The sequence below is a fragment of the Dermacentor variabilis genome, chromosome 2, assembly GCF_050947875.1.
Source record: "Dermacentor variabilis isolate Ectoservices chromosome 2, ASM5094787v1, whole genome shotgun sequence".
In the NCBI taxonomy this organism is placed as follows: Eukaryota; Metazoa; Arthropoda; class Arachnida; order Ixodida; family Ixodidae; genus Dermacentor; species Dermacentor variabilis.
In genome coordinates, this window is record NC_134569.1 from 224,088,083 (window position 1) to 224,110,299 (window position 22,217).

At 45.7% G+C, this 22,217-nt stretch overlaps 1 protein-coding gene across 1 annotated transcript in view; it reads left to right on the forward strand.

The window, feature by feature from the left end:
* LOC142573128 (uncharacterized) overlaps positions 1 to 22,217 on the forward strand; it is a 174,452-nt gene that overhangs the window by 77,319 nt on the left and 74,916 nt on the right. Inside the window, exon 2 of the mRNA XM_075682653.1 lies at positions 13,621 to 14,181. Within this exon, the coding sequence (XP_075538768.1) occupies positions 13,641 to 14,181 (541 nt within the window). The 5' untranslated portion in view covers positions 13,621 to 13,640. The remainder of the gene's footprint in view (positions 1 to 13,620; positions 14,182 to 22,217) is intronic.

A 22,217-nucleotide genomic window follows, 5' to 3' on the forward strand; every position in this document is an offset into this window, starting at 1 on the left:
AAAAGCCCGCAGGATACACGCAAAGTGCCCCGAGCGGCCAGTCGCGCGGCCCTGCCATCTGCTAGCAGCCTGGTTAGCTCATATGGTAGAGCGGCTGCAGCGGAAAGGTGATGGTCCCGGGTTCGAGTGACGGACCAGGACGAATTTTTCTTCAACTGCGAGGCTTTTCTTCCGAGGAATGCGTATGGGTTTCCTTTGTAGCACTTAGCTACGTTTGGGTGGATGTCTCATTTCCTTTTATTAAGAAGCGAGGACAAACAGGCAACTAATCTTGAAAGAGAACTGCGTGATATGCAATGAATAACGCCCTGACACAAGAGGAACTCAGCTGGCGCCGCCGATTTCCGCCGCCCCCCTCTCTGCCTCACTTGGAGGCACGCAATATCCTTCTTTAATGGATTCCGCGCTTAGCACTTGACGCACGCGCAGTTATTCGCCCTCACACTCCTTCGCACTCCCTCACCACATTACCACTCTCCCTCCTGCACTCAGTGAGCGACGATGTTTTCATGCGGTGGTGGAATGATGACTGAGGATGAGATCAAGGAAAAAAAAATATCGCGGACGAAGATTTAGGTCGAGCAAAACTCCGAAGCACCCATTGAAATACATGCAAAATAGAGAATCGCTTTTACGAGGCAACCGCGTCACCAGTTTCAATGCTCTCTATTTTTAGGTAAATCCTGTCATTCTTTACGAAACTTTCCGCAAACTGGCAAATTACGAAAAAATTGAAGCACGAAGTATGCAAATCCGTAACTGTAATCCCAAAATAGATATAGCACTGCTGTAGACTTCATCTATTAGAGCATCTCAAGCGAAAAAAATATGTGTTATATGAATGTGCAGTTTAAGTAAAATGGTTAGAATACTTACAAAAGTTTTCCAAAGGTCATAGGGATAAACTGCTGGTAAAGTAGAACAAGGCGTATATTACATCAGTTCTGTACACTTGACAGACGCCAAGGCACCTCAGGCATCCGTGTAATTGCTTTCGCATTGAAACTACAATGCCTTATATAACCGGTGCCTGGGAGTGCATGTCGGCGACGTCGTGTTAATTATTATCCACGTGCGTGCTTCGCTGGTTCCCTGTGGGAATTTTTGTACATAATCAATTTTGCAGCCGAATGGGTGATTTCGCCATTTAGGCTGTAGACGTACCAGCCACCGCAAGCAAAGCGCATACCTTACGTAGCAGGCATTCAAATCATGACTGCGCTTAAGCGTACAGCTCCATTTTCGCAGTAGTACACTCCCAAGCTGACACCCGCTCTATGAATGCAGCCGATCAAACTTATACACCTACTTGCTTGGTTATTTTTTTATTGCCCGGCACATTAATTTCGGGACAGTACGCTTCGGTATTTGTGAGTATTCAATTTTTATGTGCCAGAAGTTGCTGCTTTATGCAGTCGTTATCGATGGCTCTTGAATTTAGCCATTATTTCACTCTCTAGGAAATTTGACAATGACTATTTCTTAGTTACACTATCACTGAGTGTTTTTGCTGAGGAGGAGGAGGAATAAACTTTATTTGTGCACAGCAGATTTGAGACCTAGGCCTCTACCTAAATGACGGCCTCGAGCCCTTGGGCCCTAGCAGCATCTTCGGCCTGCTGGATTGCCTTGAGTTGGTCTTCCGGTGCAGAGCTGAGCAACGCGGTCTCCCACTGCTCTCTGGTCTTAATTATTTTATTCTGTATGGGTGTACGAGGACAAGCCCAAACAATATGTTGTAGGTCCGCCCTTTCTTCACAGAATCTACATCTATCCGTGTAAAGGTCCGGGTAGTAGCGGTGGTAGGCCACCGGGTTCGGATATGTATCTGTTTGTAAGAGGCGCCATGCCGTCGCTTGCCGTCTATTTAACGAGGAGTGTGCCGGGGGGAAATGGGCCCTTCCCAATTTATAGTGTTTGGTGATCTCGTTAAAGCTGGTCATCCGGTCTCTCTCCGTTCCCAGTATTTGTTGCGTGTCACCTGCTCGGCCTGTCAGTTGTCGAGCCAGGTTGTGCGCTATTTCGTTCCCGGGAAGGGAGGAGTGTGCGGGTGCCCAAATAATGTGGATGTCGCGATCTGCACGAAAGTTGTTTAAAATTCTCAGTGCTTCCGGCGAGATTCTTCCCTTTGCATAGTTCTTGACGGCTGTCTTGCAGTCGCTTACTACGATGTTAGCTTCCGTGGAGGCTATTGCCAGTGCTAAGGCACCTTCCTCCGCCACCTCTGCCTTCCATGTTTTTACCGTCCCACTAACTCTGCAGTCACCCTCTAGACTCGTAGCAACTATGGACATACTATGTCCATTTGCGTACTCCGCCGCGTCCACATAGACCACGTCCCTGGCACTACGGAATCTTTTGTGGAGAGCTCTCGCTCGTGCGTTTCTTCGATCTTGGTGAAACTCCGGGTGCATGTTTCTGGGAAGTGGGGGTATTGATAGATGTTCCCTTATTTTCCTTGGGATGTCTCTCCGCACTCCGTGCTGTGCTTCGTAGGTTATTCCGATGTCATCTAAGATGTGTCTCCCCGTCATATTATTCGCGAGTGCTTTTTAACAATATTCGTACAACACAAGGAACATTAATCATAAATTACAACTTATGCGTGTTTATTTATTCTCATGCTGTCGCACCTTTAGCTGTCTTGTATGGAGCAGGGCTAAAACTGATTTATTTTGTGGTCATTTTTGCTTCGGACGCCTTACAGGAGGTTCAACTACCTCCGAAAATTTCTTCGAGCTTTCTTTGCCACGGGATTCCAATTTCTTGGATTTAAGCGTGCAACAGATGTCTTCTCGCTACTATTTTTTCAATGCTACTTCGAAACTGTTTCAACGAGCACATGTAATCTGTGCAGCTGAGAGGTAGCCATTGAATCATACATGTTCCGGAATCGAAGTCTCTGTGGACTGTCAAGTTTATGAAATGTGCAACAGGAAAAGGATTTCGCAACCACAATAATTGTTTGAGGAAAACCATCTCCTGAACTCTGTCGTTTCTGCTAAAGTTGAGCTTTTTTCAGAGTGTGCTACTCTTGCTTAGAAATTAAATCGAAAATCAGAAATCAATTATAGACTCTACATTACTCTGCCGACCCAAAATCAAACCAATTTTAAGGATATTGTAAAGATGGTGCTATGAGAGCACCATCTGTTTGCCGACACTAATAAAATCGCGACAGAAATTGTGCCTTTGCGTAAAGCAAGCATTTGTTCTAAGTGTTTAAGTCTGTAGAGCAACCTTGACAGCTTGAGAGATTAGCGAAATTTAGATTTTTTTTACCTAAGCAGTTGCGAAACAAAAATTCTGCGACGAAAACTGACTGCGCAATGGCTTATACAAAACATTCAGTGCACATTTGCATAGAAGTTTCCATGCATTCTTAGAGAGTACGATGAGTCCTGCACTCCTCTGTGAATTGCTCCTATAGGAATACTCAATGTTCTACACAAGCACTTATTCAGCATAGTACCCATATTATGCAACAACTGCAAAACGAGATCCACTTACGATGCCACTCTATTCGTATCCACAAGGAAAGTGTCCCTCGCGGAAACAACGGTGTTCCTCACGCTCGCTGCTGCATAAATTTGCATGTGTTTCGCCTGGCCCCCCACCGCAGGATTAATTCTTCAAAAAAGAGACTCAAAGCAAAAAAAAATGAGACACAAGGGCCACAGGTGAAGTGAACTCCTTGTAGCGGAATGCATTCTAAAGCACCTATCCACGTTGTAAACATGCACGCTTATCGCCTAGAAGGCGTCCATTTTTGAGACCTCGCGACGAAAAGCGGTTGCCCAGGGGCGCTATTGCGGTACCCATACTGCGTTCTTTTCCCTGGTGACAACTGTCTCAAACACACGAAACACCTAAATGTCCCTGTGCATGTTTCAATTTTGCAGCGCTGCCTTATAATAATTAGTATAAATGTGTACACCATTTCTTTTAAAGATGTGCGACACTATCATCGCTAGTGTAAGCCTCCTAGCCAGTCCCTAGCAATACGCTATAGTGCGACATGCTGGCACAGACCTAGAGCACCCAGCTTAGACCCAGAGGAGCATCTCTGGGCCGTCCGGATGGCCGAAGACGCTGCCAGAACGCAAGCACTATGAGGAAGGGAGGAAGGGGAGGACTGGAGGGTTAGTTTCCCAACCCCCGCCACGCCTGAACCCTATCAAAGACACAATAACGTGATATAAATATAAATAAATATATATATATATATATATATATATCTATATATATATATATATATATATGTCTTGCAAGGCACTGCTGCAGGGCAGAAGGAACACCGCTCTAGCAGCCACCGGGCATCTCAGCACGCTGGCGTAATGAGGAGCTTCGCATATCCCGTTGCAGTCATCGCACCATGTGGGTGCACGAGATGAGACTGGCGGGAAAGCTTCGGTGTTAGTGGGCGGCAAGTGAACTATCAGACACTCGCTTGGCTTTTACTGTCCCTTCTGTTCACATGCGTCCGTAGACGATGAAGCTGAGCGGGAACGCTACTGTTCTCATGCTGTTCGTGCGCCCAACGGCCGTGTCTGCAGTGGAAGGCGGAAAGCTGCCCCTGCCTCCACCACCGAGCCGATAGAGTAGAGTGTGATGCTGCGTCCACTTCGCGTGTGCAGCTATGCGGTAACCGCGTCCTTGAGACCATCTAAACCTCCGCAATTTTTCGAGGACTGACGCAGCCCGACACTTAAGCAAGCTAGCGCACTTATGACATTGAGGAAGTGGCGCACACCTGAATTTACCCAACATCGATAGCATTTTCCCGACCCATCTACTCAACTGCGGCTGTTACCTGCGCGCCCGCGAAATGAGGAAACAATGCTGTGCCGCTTACGTTTGGTCCTCGCATTCACCCACGCGTAGATGTGTTCGGAATCACTGATAGCGCCAAGCGCAATGCCTGCGGTGTCGTGGAGACTGTAAAACATCTATTGTGCTACATCCCATAATTCGCAAAGGAAATACACCACTTATCATCATAATCGTCGTCGTCATCATCATCACCATCGCCATCATCATCATCATCCTATTTTGTGTTCACTGTAGCACGAAGGCCTCTCCCTACGATCTCCAATCACCCCCGTCAAGCGCCAACCGATTCCAACAGAACCTGCAAATTTCCTAATTTTGTCGCACATCCTAGCCTTCTGCCGTCTTCTACGGGGCTTTTCTTCTCTTCCTACCCATTCTGTCACCCTAATGGTCCAACGGTTATCTAATCTACGCATTACACGACCTGCCCAGCGCCATTTTTTTATCCTAAATTCAATTAGAATATCGTCTATACCCGTTTGCTCCCTGATCCAAATTGCTCTCTGTCTATGTCTTAAAGTTATGCCTAGCATTATTCGTTTCATCGCTCTTTGCGCGGTCCTTAACTTGTTCTCAAGCTTCTTTGTCAGTCACCAAGTCTCTGCCCTATGTGTCAGCGCCAGTAAAATGCACTGATTGCACAGCTTCCTTTTCAATGATAACGGTAAGCTTCCAGTCAGGAGCTCGCGATCCAGTCAGGAGCGTATGCGATCGAACCCATTTTTATTGTTCTCTGAATTTTCTTCTCATGGTCAGGGTTCCCGGTGATCAGTTGACGTAGGTAAACGTACTCCTTCACAGACACTAGAGGCTGACTTGCGTTCCCGAACACTTGCTCGCTTGCCCGCTTATTCATCATTATCTTTATTTTCTGCCATAATAATTTTCAACCATACTCTTACACTCTCCCTACTATTGCCCTCAATAATTTGTTGTAACTCGTCTGCAGTGTTACTGAATAGAGAAATGTCATCGGCAAACCGAAGGTTGTTGAGGTATTCGCCGTCAATCCGTACTCCAAAACATTTCCAGTATAATAGCTTGAGTACTCCTTGTCTAACTGTGTGATTAACTAAGGTGGCTGTGGAATCTCTAAGCGGTCTGTACTCCTTGATTACGCCATGCCTCTATGACTGCTGGTATCTCTACGGAATCAAATGATTTTTCGTAATCTATGAAAGCCACACAGAGAGGCATATTGTATCAGCGGATTTCTCAATAACCTCATGAATGACATGGATGCGATCAATTATAGAGTATCCCTTCCCGAAGCCAGCCGGGTCCCTTGATCCACTAAAGTCCAGTGTTGCCCTTATTCTATTGGAGACTATCTTGGTAAATATTTTATACAATACTGGGAGTAAGCTAATGGGCCTATAATTTTCAGTTCTTTAACGTCTCCCTTTTCGTGCATTAGTATAATGTTTGCATCCTTCCAGGTCGGTAGACACTTCGTATAGAGAGCCGTCAGTTTTCCTAGCATTATGTCTCCTCCATCTTTGATTAAATCGACTGCGGTTCCCTCCTCTCCTGCCGCTTTTACCTGTTTCATGCCTTTCAAGGCCTTTGTGACCTCATCTCTAGATACAGGAGGTGCTTCTGTATGATGTTCATTATTGTTTCAAATGGAGTACTCCTGAGTCCTCTGGTCACGCTACAGGTCAGTATAGAATTCTTCCACTATTTTTATTATACCTTCGAGATTGCTGATGATTCCTTCATAAAATACGTACTTCGCTGGGTTTTTTTTCTTTTCTTTTTTGCATTCTAGTCGATATGCAGCATGACCCGCTAATGCATTTTAGATTATCAACCTTTGGTCTGCGGCTCCGCTTCCCTAAATTTCTTTTTTTTTTTTGAAGTCCAAGCGACAGTTTGCGCCTCATATTTTCCTTTATGCACACTACTAACGATTCTGCATGAAAGTTGGCAAGTCAACTTTATTACAACTTTCTGTACCCCTTACAAAAGTAAGATGCACTCGGCCATACGCTTAAGAAGGCATTGATGCTTTGCTGAACGCACTGGTTCAAATATTAGATTCTCGGCGCGAAGGAACACGTTTTTGTATACATCTTTCTTACGGCGCCCGTATAGGTCCACATTGAATGGGCTAAACATATTTCCGTTGCTATTATCGGACGTTTTAGGAGACGCAAGGAATGTATCCGATTAAATATTTAGGGCATGCTTCACGAACTATAGCGTGCATCGTGCTGGGGCCGAGACACTGTAACGATTCTATTTCAATTATTTTCCTTTTCGCCCTACCTTAGGGAACAAAGCGATATTCCGCTTACGATATCACCACAATCGACTGGTCGTGTGCAGTGGGCGACCAGCAATAAACACATTCAAGCAAAAAGAATATTTACATTTTAAAGGGCAAGGTTTTATCAACAAGGCCGTGCGGCGCCACTGCAGACACGTGTGTGTAAAAAGCAGTTGTAAACGGTTAGCTGTAAAATGCCTACTGCTTGCACTTAAGTGCTCCGAAGGTTCTTTAAACATTCAGAGTAACATTAACAAAATAAATTATTTTAGAACAGGTACTTAGGAACATTTTGTGGTTCTTACTGAAAAAGTACTTGTGATGTCAACAAGCAAGGAGACAGTGTGTAAGAGTAATGACGTAACGATCCAGGGACTGGCTAGTTCAATTAATGGCAGAGTTTAGCATCCAGAGGGAACTATTGTGATGTGAAAGACATGGTCATGGTTGCAGAATGATTAAATTCTAAAGGCTTTTCTTCATGCAGGGAGACCGAAGTCTACGTATACAGAGGTATGTGCATTCAGTCACGTTAGAATACAACTTTTGCATAGCAGAAAATTGATGTTACTCCTCCCACGAAGCAGTTTTACCGTTGCAACCACTTAGTCATAGCCGAAGTTCGAGAAAACAGAACAAGGAGTACAATCATAGCAAGAAAATAAAAAATGGCAGCGCATCCATTGTTTGTTTGGAGGTGACTGGCTACGTTAATGCGATAAGCAGTGTTTTGTATGATGGGTGAGCAATATAATAATATAGTGAACAAAGGTAATGGTGGTCAGTAACTACGGGGAAAGAACGGCCGTACAGGTATAGGCGAAACTCGCGTAGTGCCCAGATGATCGCTAGGCGCTCATTTCTCTCGCTGAGCAATTTAATTCTCCTTTCTGTAGATTACGGCTAGCATAAGCGAGACGTATTCATATTAGCCAGCTTTCCCTAGCGGTAAGACCGCACCAAAGCGAACTCCGCTGGCATCAGTATGAACTTCCGTGGGAGCAGCAGGGTCGTAGTGGCGAAGAATCGGTGGTGAGGTCAAGAAGCGGGGCAACTGCTGAAATGCTGCATCACATTCAGGTCACCACGCTGCAATGCCGTTACTGGCTGAAGGTAAACTTGTCACGAGCGCCATGATGTATGCGAAATTGTGTACGAAGCGACGAAAACAGGAACATAAGCCAATAAAACTTCTGAGGGTTTTGATAGACGTGGGCGTTGGGAAGTCTGCAACGGCGCGGAGCTTCTCTGGGTCCGGGAGGACTTTTGAGATAACGTGACCCAAGAAGCTTGCTTGCAGCAAAACGGCACTTTTTGAGGTTAAGCTGTAGGTCGGCAGATGCGAGAGAGGTCGGAATGTCATGCAGGCGAGCGAGGTGTGTCGGAAAATCGGTTGAGAAGACGACGATGTTGTCGAGGTAACATAAACAGGTATTCTATTTGTGGCCGCGAAGAATGGTGTAGTTGATACGCTCAAAAGTAGCAGGCACGCTGTACTACCCGAAGGGCATGACGGTATACTCGTAGAGGCCATCGGGTGTAACAAATGCGGTTTTCGGACGGTCAGGTTCAGCCATTGTAACTTGCCAGTACCCGCAGCGCAGATACAAGGAAGTGAAATATCCTGCGCCTTGTGCTCAGTCGAGAGCGTCATCGATCCAAGGCAGTGGATAAACGTCTTTTCTCCTTATCTTGTTTAGGCGTTGATATTCGATACAAAAGCTAATGGAGCCATCTTTTTTTCTTACCAATACAACTGGTGAAGACCAAGAACATTGAGAGGGAGGTATGACTCTACGTTTGAGCATGTCGTGCACTTGCTCCGTTATGATTCGGTGCTCTTCGTCGGAGACACGATACGGCCTATGTCGCAAGGGGAAGTGGGAGCCGGTGTCGATGGTGTGAGAAAAACCTGTGGCATGGCCAAATGTCGTCTGATGAAAGTCGAAAGAATAGACAAACTTGTGAAGTTAGGGCGAGAAGTTGGCGGTGATGAGATGGCGAAAGAGCAGAGTCGATGGCGTTGTCAAAACCCACTGACGGTGGTGAGTCTGAGACCGAAGCGATGGCGTCAGCTTAACAACGGAGGGAGTCGCTGCGAAAATCGAGATTGTCAACGTGTTCGACCACCTGATAGTATCCTATTGTCTTTCCCCGCAGTAGGCTTATTATTTATTTGTACATACTGCAGTCTATGCATACCAAGCAGGTGGGCTTATTTCTGGAAACACTCATGTAGGACAAGAATAATATGTGCTCTTGTGCTAGACGTACGGAACAGAAAAAGGAAGAGAGCAAAAAGAAAAGAAAGGAATAAGTTGGCCTTTTTTATTGCAAATGACGATATTCACACCATCAGAAAATGCACTGGGGTAGTCAATATCATATTAAAATAAGAAGTTCACACCAGAACAAAATGCACTTGCATAGGCGAGTACTGGTAGTAGTTGATGACCTGCATCACAGTTTACCCAGGTGCTATAGTGAGCACGGCAAATGGAAAGACAATGCCCTTGCGCTGAGCACACATATCGGACGGCGTGAAGACTACAGTGGCGTCAGAAGCAGCATCAGACGACAGGATAACAGCCATCGACGACTCAGGGGGTACGGTTGTGTAGGTATCAACAGTGAGTTGGTCGGCGAAGTGAGGAGAGCCGGTCAGCAGTGATTCACACAGTGGTAAAAACGACACTTCTGCACGCGAAGAGGCATGATGACGTGACAGGAAACGCCGAGCAAGAATGAGGTCGTCAGAGCATGATGGTAGCACGAAACATTTTATTATATACAGAACATCGTTGATGACGACACGGGCCGTGCATACGGCTGAAGGCTGACCTCGCTGTGCACTGGCAGTGGTGAGCACCAGGCCAGAGGGAGCTGTAGTCACTCTTCGTAGTTTTAGACAAAGGTTCTCGTGAATGGCGTAAACGGCTGATCCGGTATCGACTAGTGCCAGTGCGGGTACTCCATCTACAAAAACGGTAATAGCATTTTGCGGCGAATATTGGGGTCTTGAGAACGTCGACGTATTTTTCGGTCTTGCCTCAGGAACTGCAGCAGTCAGTCTCCCTCTTCAGGGAGAGCTGGTGATATGATGATGATGATTGCTGATGATATTACTCTGCTTATCTTTCAGTGCATACGTCTTGGTGCGTCCTATGCGAAGTTTCCTTCTGACCGATTTCAGGCTGCGTCCATTTTTTACGGCTTATTCAGTCTTTCTTACGTTATAATTTCGAATATCACTTATTTTCACCTTGTTAATCAGTTCCGACAGTTCCGCGAATTCTCTCTTATCTCTTGAGTTGGACACTTTCATTCTTTGTCGTTTCTTTAGTAGGTCCTTTGTTACTTGGGAGAGCTTTCTGACGGGTTGCCTTGGTGCCTTGCCTCCCCCTTGAATTGATGCCTCTGAAGCCAGCCATGTTACAGTTTCATTCATTAGCTCTATGTCATCATCATCTCTCTGTTCTAAGGATGCACATCTGTTAGCAAGCAGCAGCCTAAATTTGTCTACATTTACCCTCACTGTCTCCAAGTTGACCTGCTTCTTCTTGACCAATTTTATTCTTTCTCTGTTCAAATTGTGGTGAATCCTATCCCTCACTAACCTATGATGGTTTCACTTTACACTACCTATCACTAGGGAACTAAGAATAAGGAAAAGCAAGTAGCAACAACACCTAGCTGTGAAGTTAACACACAGATTTTCAGCCCGTCAGAACAATCGTATCTACGCGCATTCCTTTCGTCTACATCTGCGCTTATTCTTTGTTGCTTATTTTCGTTTGTATTCCCGAGAATTGTTTAGCGACCATGGCAGTAGCAGAGCGGTCAACTGCTTACAAGCGCGAAATGTTGAAACCATGTCTGACTGATCGTAGAAGGCAGCACTGTAGGTTACATGAGACATACAACTCCCAGCTCTCTAGCCTTTAGGCCCGCAGCGTTCCCCCAAAAAACCTACGGGGTCGGTTAGTCTCTCCCCTTTCCTCCTTCTCATTATCTCTAATAGGACCGCAGTCTAAAGCTGTAGAAAGGCTGAAGACACCATTGGGAGCTGTCAAGGTCACCTTCCTTGCGCGAGGCTCAGAGCGGTGTTGATTGATACACCACTTTTGCACCGCTCTAAATCGGTTAGGCAGGACACTTTTCACCGTGAACAAGATTTTGGGATCATGGCCTGGCATATCACAGCTACAAAAGGCTGCAAGAGCTCTGCTGCGATATTTGTAAGCTAGCGGATTAAGCGACTGTCTGTGATCCGGACAAAATGACAGTAACTGGATATAGAGCCCAAAATTTTTACCACGTCGGCGATATCCGCAGTGGACTTTCTCTCCTCTTCTTAATCTTTCTTTCCCCTTTTCCTTTCCCCCAGTGTAAGGTAGCCAACCGGGCTCAGTCCTCGTTAACTTCCCTGCCTTTCATTTATCGTTTTCCCTCTCTCTATTCGCGCGCCTGCCGCGGAGGCACCATCCACACGCTGTCCAACAGCATGGCCGATCATGAGTGCACCTTTAGAGTCCGTATAATTGGTGTCACTATAATACTGCAGAATACGAAAATATTTACAAGTCTGCCAGGAAGATGACTTTTCTGTATAGTATAGAACGAAAATGGGTTAGCACAATGAAACTACTCGGTAAAGAGAGTAAGATCACCAATATTTTTGCAACTTTCACAGATCAACTAGATGTAGTCGGTCATATTCTTTCCGTCATTGGGACACTGCTTCAGTATTTGCTACCGTCAACCGAGCCATTAAGCCATCGATTGTCCATAGGCTCGCGCTAGCTTCTTATATTTCACGAGGCAGTAGGACTAAATATTTTATATTTATTCAAGCACATAGCTGTGGAACGACGCGAATTACCAAAAGAAACGGTGATAACAATGAGTGAACCACAAGTTTTCAAATTCAGCTCAGCAATGCAAAGGTGGAAGGCACACGACAACAAGTCCTTTGTTTGAACTTGTTCTGTCAGCTCTTCCGCCGTTCTTTCTTCACTGTGTCATGCCTAAAAATAGCGCCCTTAACGATGCTACCACAATAGACAGACAATGAGCGATGCAGCATTCAACATGGAAGCATCTCTTGGGCCTGACACTAGGCTTGTGCAAACGGTCTGCCTGTACATGGTGCAGGCAGACCGTTTGCCATGGTACCATGGTACAGGAAAGGCACCATGGTACATGGTGCCTTTCCTGGTTAAAACTTCACACAGCCGATGGTATCGTGACAAATTATAGCGCAGAAACGCATTTGCGAACAGAAAAACAGACTAGAGACTAGAGTAAACATCGACCTCTCATAATGAACCTTTGTTCATAGTTAGCGCACGTATTTTGTCTCTGTTTTTCTGTCCTTCTGTTTGATGTCGAACCAACAAATCCTAGCAGCAACAGTTCTGAAGCCAACATTTTTTCCGCGAGACGACCTGCCAACTTGGCGCACTTTTCGTTCAAGCCTAATGTGGAAAGATAAACCTAAATCTTGAATTACACCACGGAATAAGTATGCGGACGGGAGCAAAAGCGAACATGCGATTTATTTTCACGCATGATTTATTTTTAAACCAAGTGTGAAAAAACATTATAACCTACAACTGCATTCAAATAACTACGTATGTACACAAATAAAGAATTTCGAACATGTGGAAGTCAATTAAAGTGTTTGAACACATTTGCAGCCTCTTCTAGGGATATGACAACAGTATACTAGAGGGCATAGCAGGTGTTTACGGAAATGTGTTTGAAGTTTCTTAACAAGCGGAAGCCATGAAGGGGGCCGTCAGATGCAATAGCACACCGCGGTATGGAAGTTTCATAAAGACGGATAAAGTGCCTCAGAAAGGCTGGCCAACGTTTCTATAGGTGGGCCTTTCTTTGTCAAGAACTTTTCATACAATTAAGTCAACCCTTAAAAAGTTCGCAAGTCTTTCGGAGGCACTTTACCTCTGTTTATCTAACATCTATACCAAAGTAAAATAGGAAAGATGATGTGTTTCAATTATTTCCTCTGGGTACATTTTACTATAAAGGCATGCGCTTGAAAAGTTATCGGTGCAGTAATTAGACGCGTAATTAGGCAAATTGTACTAATTAACACCTTACTCTTTATGGCTACTCTAGTGGTCTCCATAGATGACTTGAACGCGCAACCCAAAGAGCTCATAACCGTTTCCTGAACTCCAGATGTTGATATCGCTAATTTCTTCCCGGAATTGCCAATCAGGGAGCACCCAACAAGACGAGTCGCTCTAAGTCTGTGACAACTTAGTTGTGAAGTATAGCAAGGCACCTTGAAACCCTATTTCGCCAGTATTCTTTAACATTAGACTCTTAACTTATTGTAGTAGTCGTCGAGCATAGATGCTTATCCCAACCGTTGCGTGGATTTACAAGAGGCAAGAAAGGAGGGGAAGAAGTGTTCAAAATGGGCCGGAACCTAACAAAGCACAAAACCCTGGAGTTGCGTTATATTATTGTCATCTTTCTTTGTGCAGGCTAGGGCACGGCCGCCGGCATGCTGCGCAGCGGCTCCCTGCTTGTCCTGGTGGCGGGCCTGGCGCTCTGCCTCGACCTTGACAACGTGCAAAGGTCATCCCACTTCCCCGGCTCAGCCGGCCCCTCTTCTCACCAGGGCCAGCAGCACCACTACGCGGCCTCCAAGCGGACCTCCGTTCCCCGGAGGGACCCCGAGGAACTCCACGGGCGGCCCCTGGTGGCTTCCGCCAGCAGCAGCCCAGAAGAGAGGCTCTACTACCGGCTCCTCTCCAGTCGCATGGCTCGGCTCCTCCCCGCGCTCTTGGGCGAACAACAGCAGCAGTACCCCGGAGAAGCTCCCCTGGTCGGTGCGTCCTCATTCTTCGACGACGGCAGCGACGACGAGCGGGACGACAGCCGCCATGATGCCAGCAACGGCGGCGTGGCAGATGAGGACGCCCGAGAGGAGGAGCAGGGAGACGAGCAAGAGGCCGACCAAGTGATGATGTACCTGCCAAAGAGACGCGTTGTCCACTCCACGGCTGGGAGCATGAGGAGGAGGCTGCAGCAGCCAATGTTCGGTGAGTGCGGTCGAGAGAGAATGGAAAGGCCAGTGGTCAATGAGACGCGTGTACGGTTTGCTACCGCACACACGAAGAAGAGTGTTAAGGGATAAAAAAATGATAGGGGGAAGGAAGAACGCCCAGTATGCCGTTCCAATCGGCCGTGCACCTCGACACCGCAGGTCGTGACTTCAACGTCCGTCATGGCCAGTGAGGTGACCCGAACATCATAGCCTAAATTGACAAAAAAGTGTATTCTTTTCAGATAACGTTGGGCACCTTGTGCTTGCATCGCATGACACGCGGTAAATTGTATTGTCGGCTAACTAAAGCAAAGTCTTCTTTGCCTATATTCCAAGGTTTGGCTTGGCTGCGTGGCTGTTGGGTGCTGTTGGTTCGGACGCTGTCCCAGTGAATATATTTGTTGATATATATAGAAGCGTCATATGAGTGCCGAAGGAAAGCACTTGTGAATGGCCTGATTGAACCCCCTTTTGTTGACAAAGTATGCGCGCCTCTGTTTTGTATGACCAAATAAAAGCTTCCTACAAAAAACCTAAGTAAATAATCTCGGCTCGCAGGCATCTGTAAAGCACACCAATGTAGAAATCAAATGGTGGGCTATCTTTTTTGTGTTTAACTAACTGCTTGATTTGCTTTACTTTCTTTGATTTAGCCACTTAGTATGTGCCAGCGGCGGTGTGCCCGCTTTTTGTTCATCCTGCAGGTTGAGCATGTGCCAATGTGGCAAAAGAGGAGCAAGATCTCTAAAAGTTGTTTTAAACGTGTCGTACTTTCCTGTACATACAGCTGTGATTAGCATTCATTCCTCGACAAGCACCTTACATCGCCTTCATACTTGTGTCACCGCTGTCCATTTGTCTCGTACTGTACATACACCTAATTTTAAGTTTGAATTTCAGCGTAGCCTGTGAGCGATTTAAGGTATAAACATACAGGTTGCCTTACAATAATGTTGACTTTTGGGGTGGATAAAAAAATTTAAAGAGATTACATGTAAATATATCACGAAAGTAAGCAAACTTGTACGCATCACCGTTACTGCCAAAGCATTTCATTAGCCGCTTCACTATTGCTTCGATTTGCATAGATCCTAACTTGTTTTTAACAGTTATGTCTAAATAAGCACGTCATCAGCATTTATTTCCCGATTGGCCATGGTTACAGTTATAAGACGTCGCTGCGCAACGTTGGCACGGGTAGAGTTGAAACAATACTTAGGTATGCGATCGTAACCCAGTGATGCATGTTCGCAAGATGTCATATAGCGTTGTCTCCAACATTCGTCTTTGTTAGCTGCTTGAAAACATTTTTCTCCTGAGCAAGGCGTCGACATGGTGAAGCACGTAGAGCGCACGAGCCGTACGAAAGAACACCCAGCGGTTGCTGAAAATATCGCATTCTTCATGTCTACAGCCGCATATTTGCTGCCACTGGTCTGTGGTAAACATTCGGTGGTTGTTCTAACAAAGACCATAGGCACTATACATATCAAACTTAAGTTCCATACCCAAACAGAAAAAAAAGCAACCCCACATGCACAAACGGCCTTCTGCTAAAAGCATAGGTGAGTGGTTTAGTTTATAGCGCATATTGATGATAAATGCGTTAGATAAATAATTAACGGCTGCGTCCATGGTCCAATGCGATACCTACTGTGCTGCATTTCGAAGGCACACAAAATTCCGCCTATGAGTCTATTTTCTTATCATCGCTGCCTCAAATAATTAAGAAGAAAATAATATCCACAACTCTAGCCATGTCATCGCTAGATATGTATATATTCCAGTAAACACTCGTAACTGCAGTGACGTCTCAATTTACATCTGTTGCTGTTGAAATTGTGGGTAGTCGGGAAGTTTGGGTATCGCCCACCTCCTATCATCATGGCGCTACCACCATCTTGTCGCACCATAAACATCATTTATGCTTTCGCTTACCGCACTAATGCAGTGTTCCTCGTGCAAAACGTATAGGATATCCTTTGTTTTAATTTGGAATATTGATGAATATCACTGCTCCGTTCTCACTACACTGTAAATGTCCTAATCCTATTCAAACCAGGAAGTAAAGAATGCTCTACGAAGCGTTTCTTGGTAGTAACGCAAACCGGAGAGCTCTTCTGTGAGTATATAGCACCACTTCATCGCACAGCTATTTCTTCAAAGGTAAATCGCAAATGCACGTTTCCTGCCCCTAATGCAACAGTATAGTGTGCGCTGAGATCAAAGGCACGCTTTACTGACAAGTGCAGAAAGCATAGGTGCCGCAGGCAATACTCGGCAGCGTGTTGTGCCATTTCTGGGTCCGGTTCGGCCATAGAGTTTCATATTAGTATACCTAGAGGCAAATCTGGCGCTGCGATCGTTCAACCATCATGGGAATGATGGGAAGTACAGGCTTCGGATTGGCATTCTATTGATTAGCGAACTAGTCTACAAGTATTTTTTTGGCAGTTATGGTTTCGCTCCAACCGCAATTGCTATAACCTGCAGTGGGACAGTGCAACGCAAAGCTCTCTGCCTTTGTACTGTTGCCCGAAGTGGCGACAGCGCCCTGGGCTGGCGACTGGGACGATGTTTGTGTTGCGGTGTGGCGTCGAAGCCCTGACGAGAAAGCGGCGGCATCGTAAACGTTGAAAGAACATGTTTTGAGCGTTTGGACCTTGGTTTCTTAAATGATTTAGGTTGGCACTTTTGCGTTGCGTGCTTTATGAAACTTCAGAATAGGAAAAAGAAGGCACTATTGATACAAGACATATACAGTTGTACTTCTAGTGGCTTGACAATCAAATTTTATTGAATGCTTCATTAGCATTGCTCATTTATGTGCTCATTGAAATGCGTGTTTTAGGTCTTTGAGGACACAAACTTACTTGTGGTAGGAAAGGTTGCTGCTTCCTAGCTGTAGTCTAGTGTTGCAAAATGGGTACGTGCAAAGCCACGCCGTAACGCTTCGGAAGCGGTACATCAATATAACATATGATGAAGCATACTCGTAGGAGGCCACTATAGCGTCCTAGCTAGCACTGCAGCAGATGTGCTTAAAAGTACTTGAAGACGTTCAGCAATCATGACAGCTGACGCAGCCCTTCGAAAGAGCGAAAAGAGTTCGCAAGTGCCTGTCGTCTGCGAGAAAAGTCTCGCGTTTGCAGCGAGCAGGCGTCGTAGCAGATGACACTTGTAGCATTCCGCTCAAGGGCGCAACACTTTCTCACAATACAACATTTTTATTTCCATAAATACTTGTTGAGTATATTTATATAAGTACATGTATGGCTCTTATTGCTGTTGCAAAAATAAATAAATAATTATTCTCTGGGGTTAAATCAGGAACAGAAGCGCACAAGAATGCATACCCTCGTGTGTCCTGGTGTCAAACCATAGTAAATCATGCTTCTATCTCAAAGTCATACAAAGTTTATGTAGCGTGTTGTACATTATGTAACATACTGCAGAAATAAAATGAGATTTTACGCGATAATATTTCAGTAAAGTTTCATTTACTCCGCCGCAACCAAACGCCGCTAGTCTAAAGATCGAAGTCAATCCGAAGCCTGTACTTCCCATCATTCCCATGTAGGTTGAGGCAACGCTCATGAGAACCCCCGTAGACACTAGTGCCACATTTCCCTCTAGGTATTTATTTAGAAACTCTATGGGTTCGGCGCTTGCATGCAACGCGTCCCAGATACCTATAGTTATGGAAAGATCGAGCGCTGTGGCTCTGACATTTAGACGCTTAACATGACGCAACAGATAAACACAACCAAAATCAGCGTAACTGAATGAAAGCCTGCCGACAAATCACACCTTTTCTGACATTTTTATTAGTTAAGCAATACCTGATGGAGGAAACCGACTGCAAGTTGTTCGCCATCCCACCTTTCTTTTTCGAAATGCCAACGCTTTAGACAGCAATTACAGTACAGGGATGGTTGATAACGCCATAAGAGAGAAACGTCATTAATCACAAAAATGTTCGAAACAAAAATTTTTATGAACCCTTATTTCTCCGTGCATTGTAGATGAAACGTAACAACCACGAAATTTTATTCAGCTCTGAAAAAGCGAAACCCAATTTTAGTGCTATTCTGTGTGCTATATAGAATATATGTCTAATTGAATTGAACCTCTTTGACGCCTATTTCTCGCCCTAACATCTGGCAATGCTCTCGCTTCTTAGTATTTTGTCTGTCAGCTATATCTATGCGCGAAATCAAATATCAGCTTTCAGCCATGTTCGCACGTTCAAAAAGAGCAAATGCTAGAAAGAGCGCAGCATGATGAAACTGACTTAAAATGACTTGCTGCGTGTTCTTCAAATTCAAAAGCCGTGCTGCGCTGTTTCGTTTTCTTTTCTTTTCTGCATTCTAGTCGATATGTAGCGTGAGCCCCTAATGCATTTTAAATTATCACCCTTTGGTCTGCGGTTCCGCTTCCGCAATGTCGATATTTTTTCTACGGCGATTTTTTTTTAAGTGCAAGCGACAGATTGCGCCTCATATTTTCCTTTATGCGCACTCCTAACGACTCTGCATGAAAATTGGCAAGTCAACTTTATTAAAACTTTGTGTACCCTTACAAATGCAAGATGCACTCGGCCATACGCTGAAGAAGGAATTGATGCTTTGCTGAACGCATTGGTTCAAATATTGGGTTCTCGGTGCGAAGGAACACGTGTATGTATATATCTTTCTTACGGAGCCCGTATAACTCCGCATTGAATGGGCTAAAAAGATTTCCGTTGCTATTTTTGGATGTTTTAGGAGACGCAAGGAATGTATTCGATTAAATATAAAGGGCATGCTTCACAAACTATAGCGTGCATCGTGTTGGGGCCGAGACACTGTAACGATTCTATTTCAATTATTTTCCTTTTCGTTCTACGTTAGTGAACAAAGCGATGTTCCGCTTACGATATCACCACAATCGACTGGTCGTGTGCAGTGGGTGACCAGCAATAGACACAATCAAGGAAAAAGAATATTTACTTTTGAAAGGGCAAGGTTTTGTCGACAAGGCCGTGCGGCGCCACTGCAGACACGTGTGTGTAATAAGCAGTTGTAAACGGTTAGCTGTAAAAGGCCTACTGCTTGCACTTGCACGTAAGTGCTCCGAAGGTTCTTTATACATTCAGAGTAACATTAACAAAATAAATAATTTTAGAACAGGTACTTAGGAACATTTTGTGGTTCTTACTGAAAAAGTACTTGTGATGTCCACAAGCAAGGAGACAGTGTGTAAGAGTAATGACGTAACGATCGAATGACTGGCTAGTTCAATTAATGGCAGAGTTTAGCATCCAGAGGGAACTATTGTGATGTGAAAGACATGGTCATGGTTGCAGAATGATTAAATTCTAAAGGCTTTTCTTCGCGCAGGTAGACCGAAGTCTATGTATACAGAGATATGTGCATTCAGTCACGTTAGAATACAACTTTTACATAGCAGAAAATTGATGTTACTCCTCCCACGAAGCAGTTTTACCGTCGCAACCACTTAGTCATAGCTGAAGTTCGAGAAAACAGAACAAGGAGTACAATCATAGAAAAAAAAAATGGCAGAGCATCCATTGTTTGTTTGGAGGTGACTGGTAACGTTAATGCGATAAGCAATGTTTTGTATGATGGGTGAGCAATATAATAATATTGTCAACAAAAGTAATGGTGGTCAGTAACTACGGGGAAAGAACGGCCGTAAAGGTATGTGCGAAACTCGCGTAGTGCCCAGATGATCGCTAGGCGCTCATTTCTCTCGCTGAGCAATTTAATTCTCCTTTCTTTAGAGTACGGCTCGCATAAGCGACGACGTATTCATCATAGCCAGCTTTTCCTTGCGGTAATACCGCACGAAGGCCAACTCCGCTGGCGTCAGTATGAACTTCCGTGGGAGCAGCAGGGTCGTAGTGGCGAAGAATCGGTGGTGAGGTCAACAAGTGGCGCAACTGCTGAAATGCTGCATCACATTCAGGTCACCACGCTGCTGTGCCGTCACTGGTGGAAAGTTAACCTGTCACGAGCGCCATGATGGATGCGAAATTGCGTACGAAGCGATGAAAACAATAACATAAGCCAAAAAAACATCTGAGCGTTTTGATAGACGTGCGCGTTGGGAAGTCTACAACGGCGCGGAGCTTGTCTGGGTCTGGGAGGACACCGTCTTTTGAGATAACTCGACCCAAGATGGTTAGCTTGCTTGCAGCGAAACGGCAATTTTTGAGGTTAAGCTGTAATTCGGCAGATGCGAGAGAGGTCAGAATGTCATGCAGGCGAGCGAGGTGTATCGGGAAATTGGTTGAGAAGAAGACGATGTCGTCAAGGTAATAAACAGGTCTTCCATTTGTGGCCGCGAAGGATGGTGTAGATCATACGCTCAAAAGTAGCAGGCGCTCTGCACAACCCGAAGGGCATGACGGTAAACTCGAAGAGGCCATCGGGTGTAACGAACGCGATTTGCGGATTGGCAGGTTCGGCCATTGGAACTTGCCAGTAGCCACAGCGCATATCCAAGGAAGTGAAATATCCTGCGCCTTGTACGCAGTCGAGAGCGTCATCGATCCGAGGCAGTGGATAAGCGTCCTTTCTCGTTATCTTGTTTAGGCGATTATATTCGATACGAAAGTTAATTGAGTCATCTTTTTTTCTTGCCAATTCGACTGGTGAAGACCAAGGACTTTGAGAGTTATGGATGACTCTACGTTTGAGCATGTCGTCCACTTGCTCCGCGATGATTCGGCGCTTTTCGGCGGAGACACTATACGGGCGCTGTCGCAAGGGGGAGTGGAAGCCTACGTCTATGGTGTAAGAAACACCGGTGACTAGGCCCAATGACGTCTGATGACAGTCGATAGGAGAGAGACACTTGTGAAGGAGGGCGAGATGTTGGCGGCGATAAGATAGGGAAAGAGCAGCGTTGATGGCGTTGTCAAAACCCCCTGAAGGTGACGAGTCCGATACCGAAGCGATGACGTCAACGTAGCAACGGAGGGAGTCCCTGGGAACATCGAGATCGTCAAGGTATTCGACCGCGTGAAAGTATCCTAAGGTTTCTCCACGCAGTAGACTGATCGGGCACTGGTATTAGTTGGTGACCAGCATCGCAGTTCACCAAGATGTTATAGTGAGCACGGCAAACGAAAGACAATGCCCTTGCGCTGAGCAAACACATCGGACTGCGTGAACACTACAGTGGCGTCAGATGCAGCATCAGACAAGAGGACAACAGCCATCGACGACTCAAGGGGTATGGTTGTGCCGGTATCAACAGTGAGTTTGTCGGCAAATTGAGGAGAGCCAGTCAGCAGTGATTCACATAGTGGTTAAAGCGACACTTCTTCACGCGAACAGTCATTGACAGCACGATGACGTTACAGGAAATCACAACCAAGGATAAGGTCACGAGAGCAGGATGGTAGCATGAAACAGTCTTATGTACAGAAGGTCGTTGATGACGACACGGGCCGTGCATACACCTGAAGGCTAAATTCGCTGTGTGCTGGCAGTGGCGAGCACCAGGCCAGAGGGAGCTGTCATCACTTTTCGTAGTCTGCGACAAAGGTTCTCGTGAATGACGGAAACGGTTGCTCCAGTATCGACTAGTACCACTGCGGGTACTCCCTCTGCAAAAACCGTATTAACATTTTTCGGCGAAGATTGAGGCCTTGAGAACGTCGAGGTATTTGCAGTTCTTGCCTCAGGAACTACACCAGTCAGTTCCCCTCTTCAGTAGGAGCTGCACAACACAGTGGCGAAATCAAACGCCGACGAGGGGAAGGGGAACGCCGAGTTTCTGACTGGCGATCAGTGTCAAGACGTCACGGTGAAAATGAAGGCGTGGCGGTGAATTATGGTGCGTAGCTAGGCATTTCAAAGGTGGTATGAATAGTTGGGGCGAGGTGGCGATAGAAGCGCGCCACATGGCCAGCAATGCCGCTGGTGAAGCAGATAGGCCGGTTGCCTTGAGTGCGCCATGTCTCTATGCGACGAAAAAACTGCGGTGACGGTCGGGCAACTGGAAATGAAGCTGGACGCA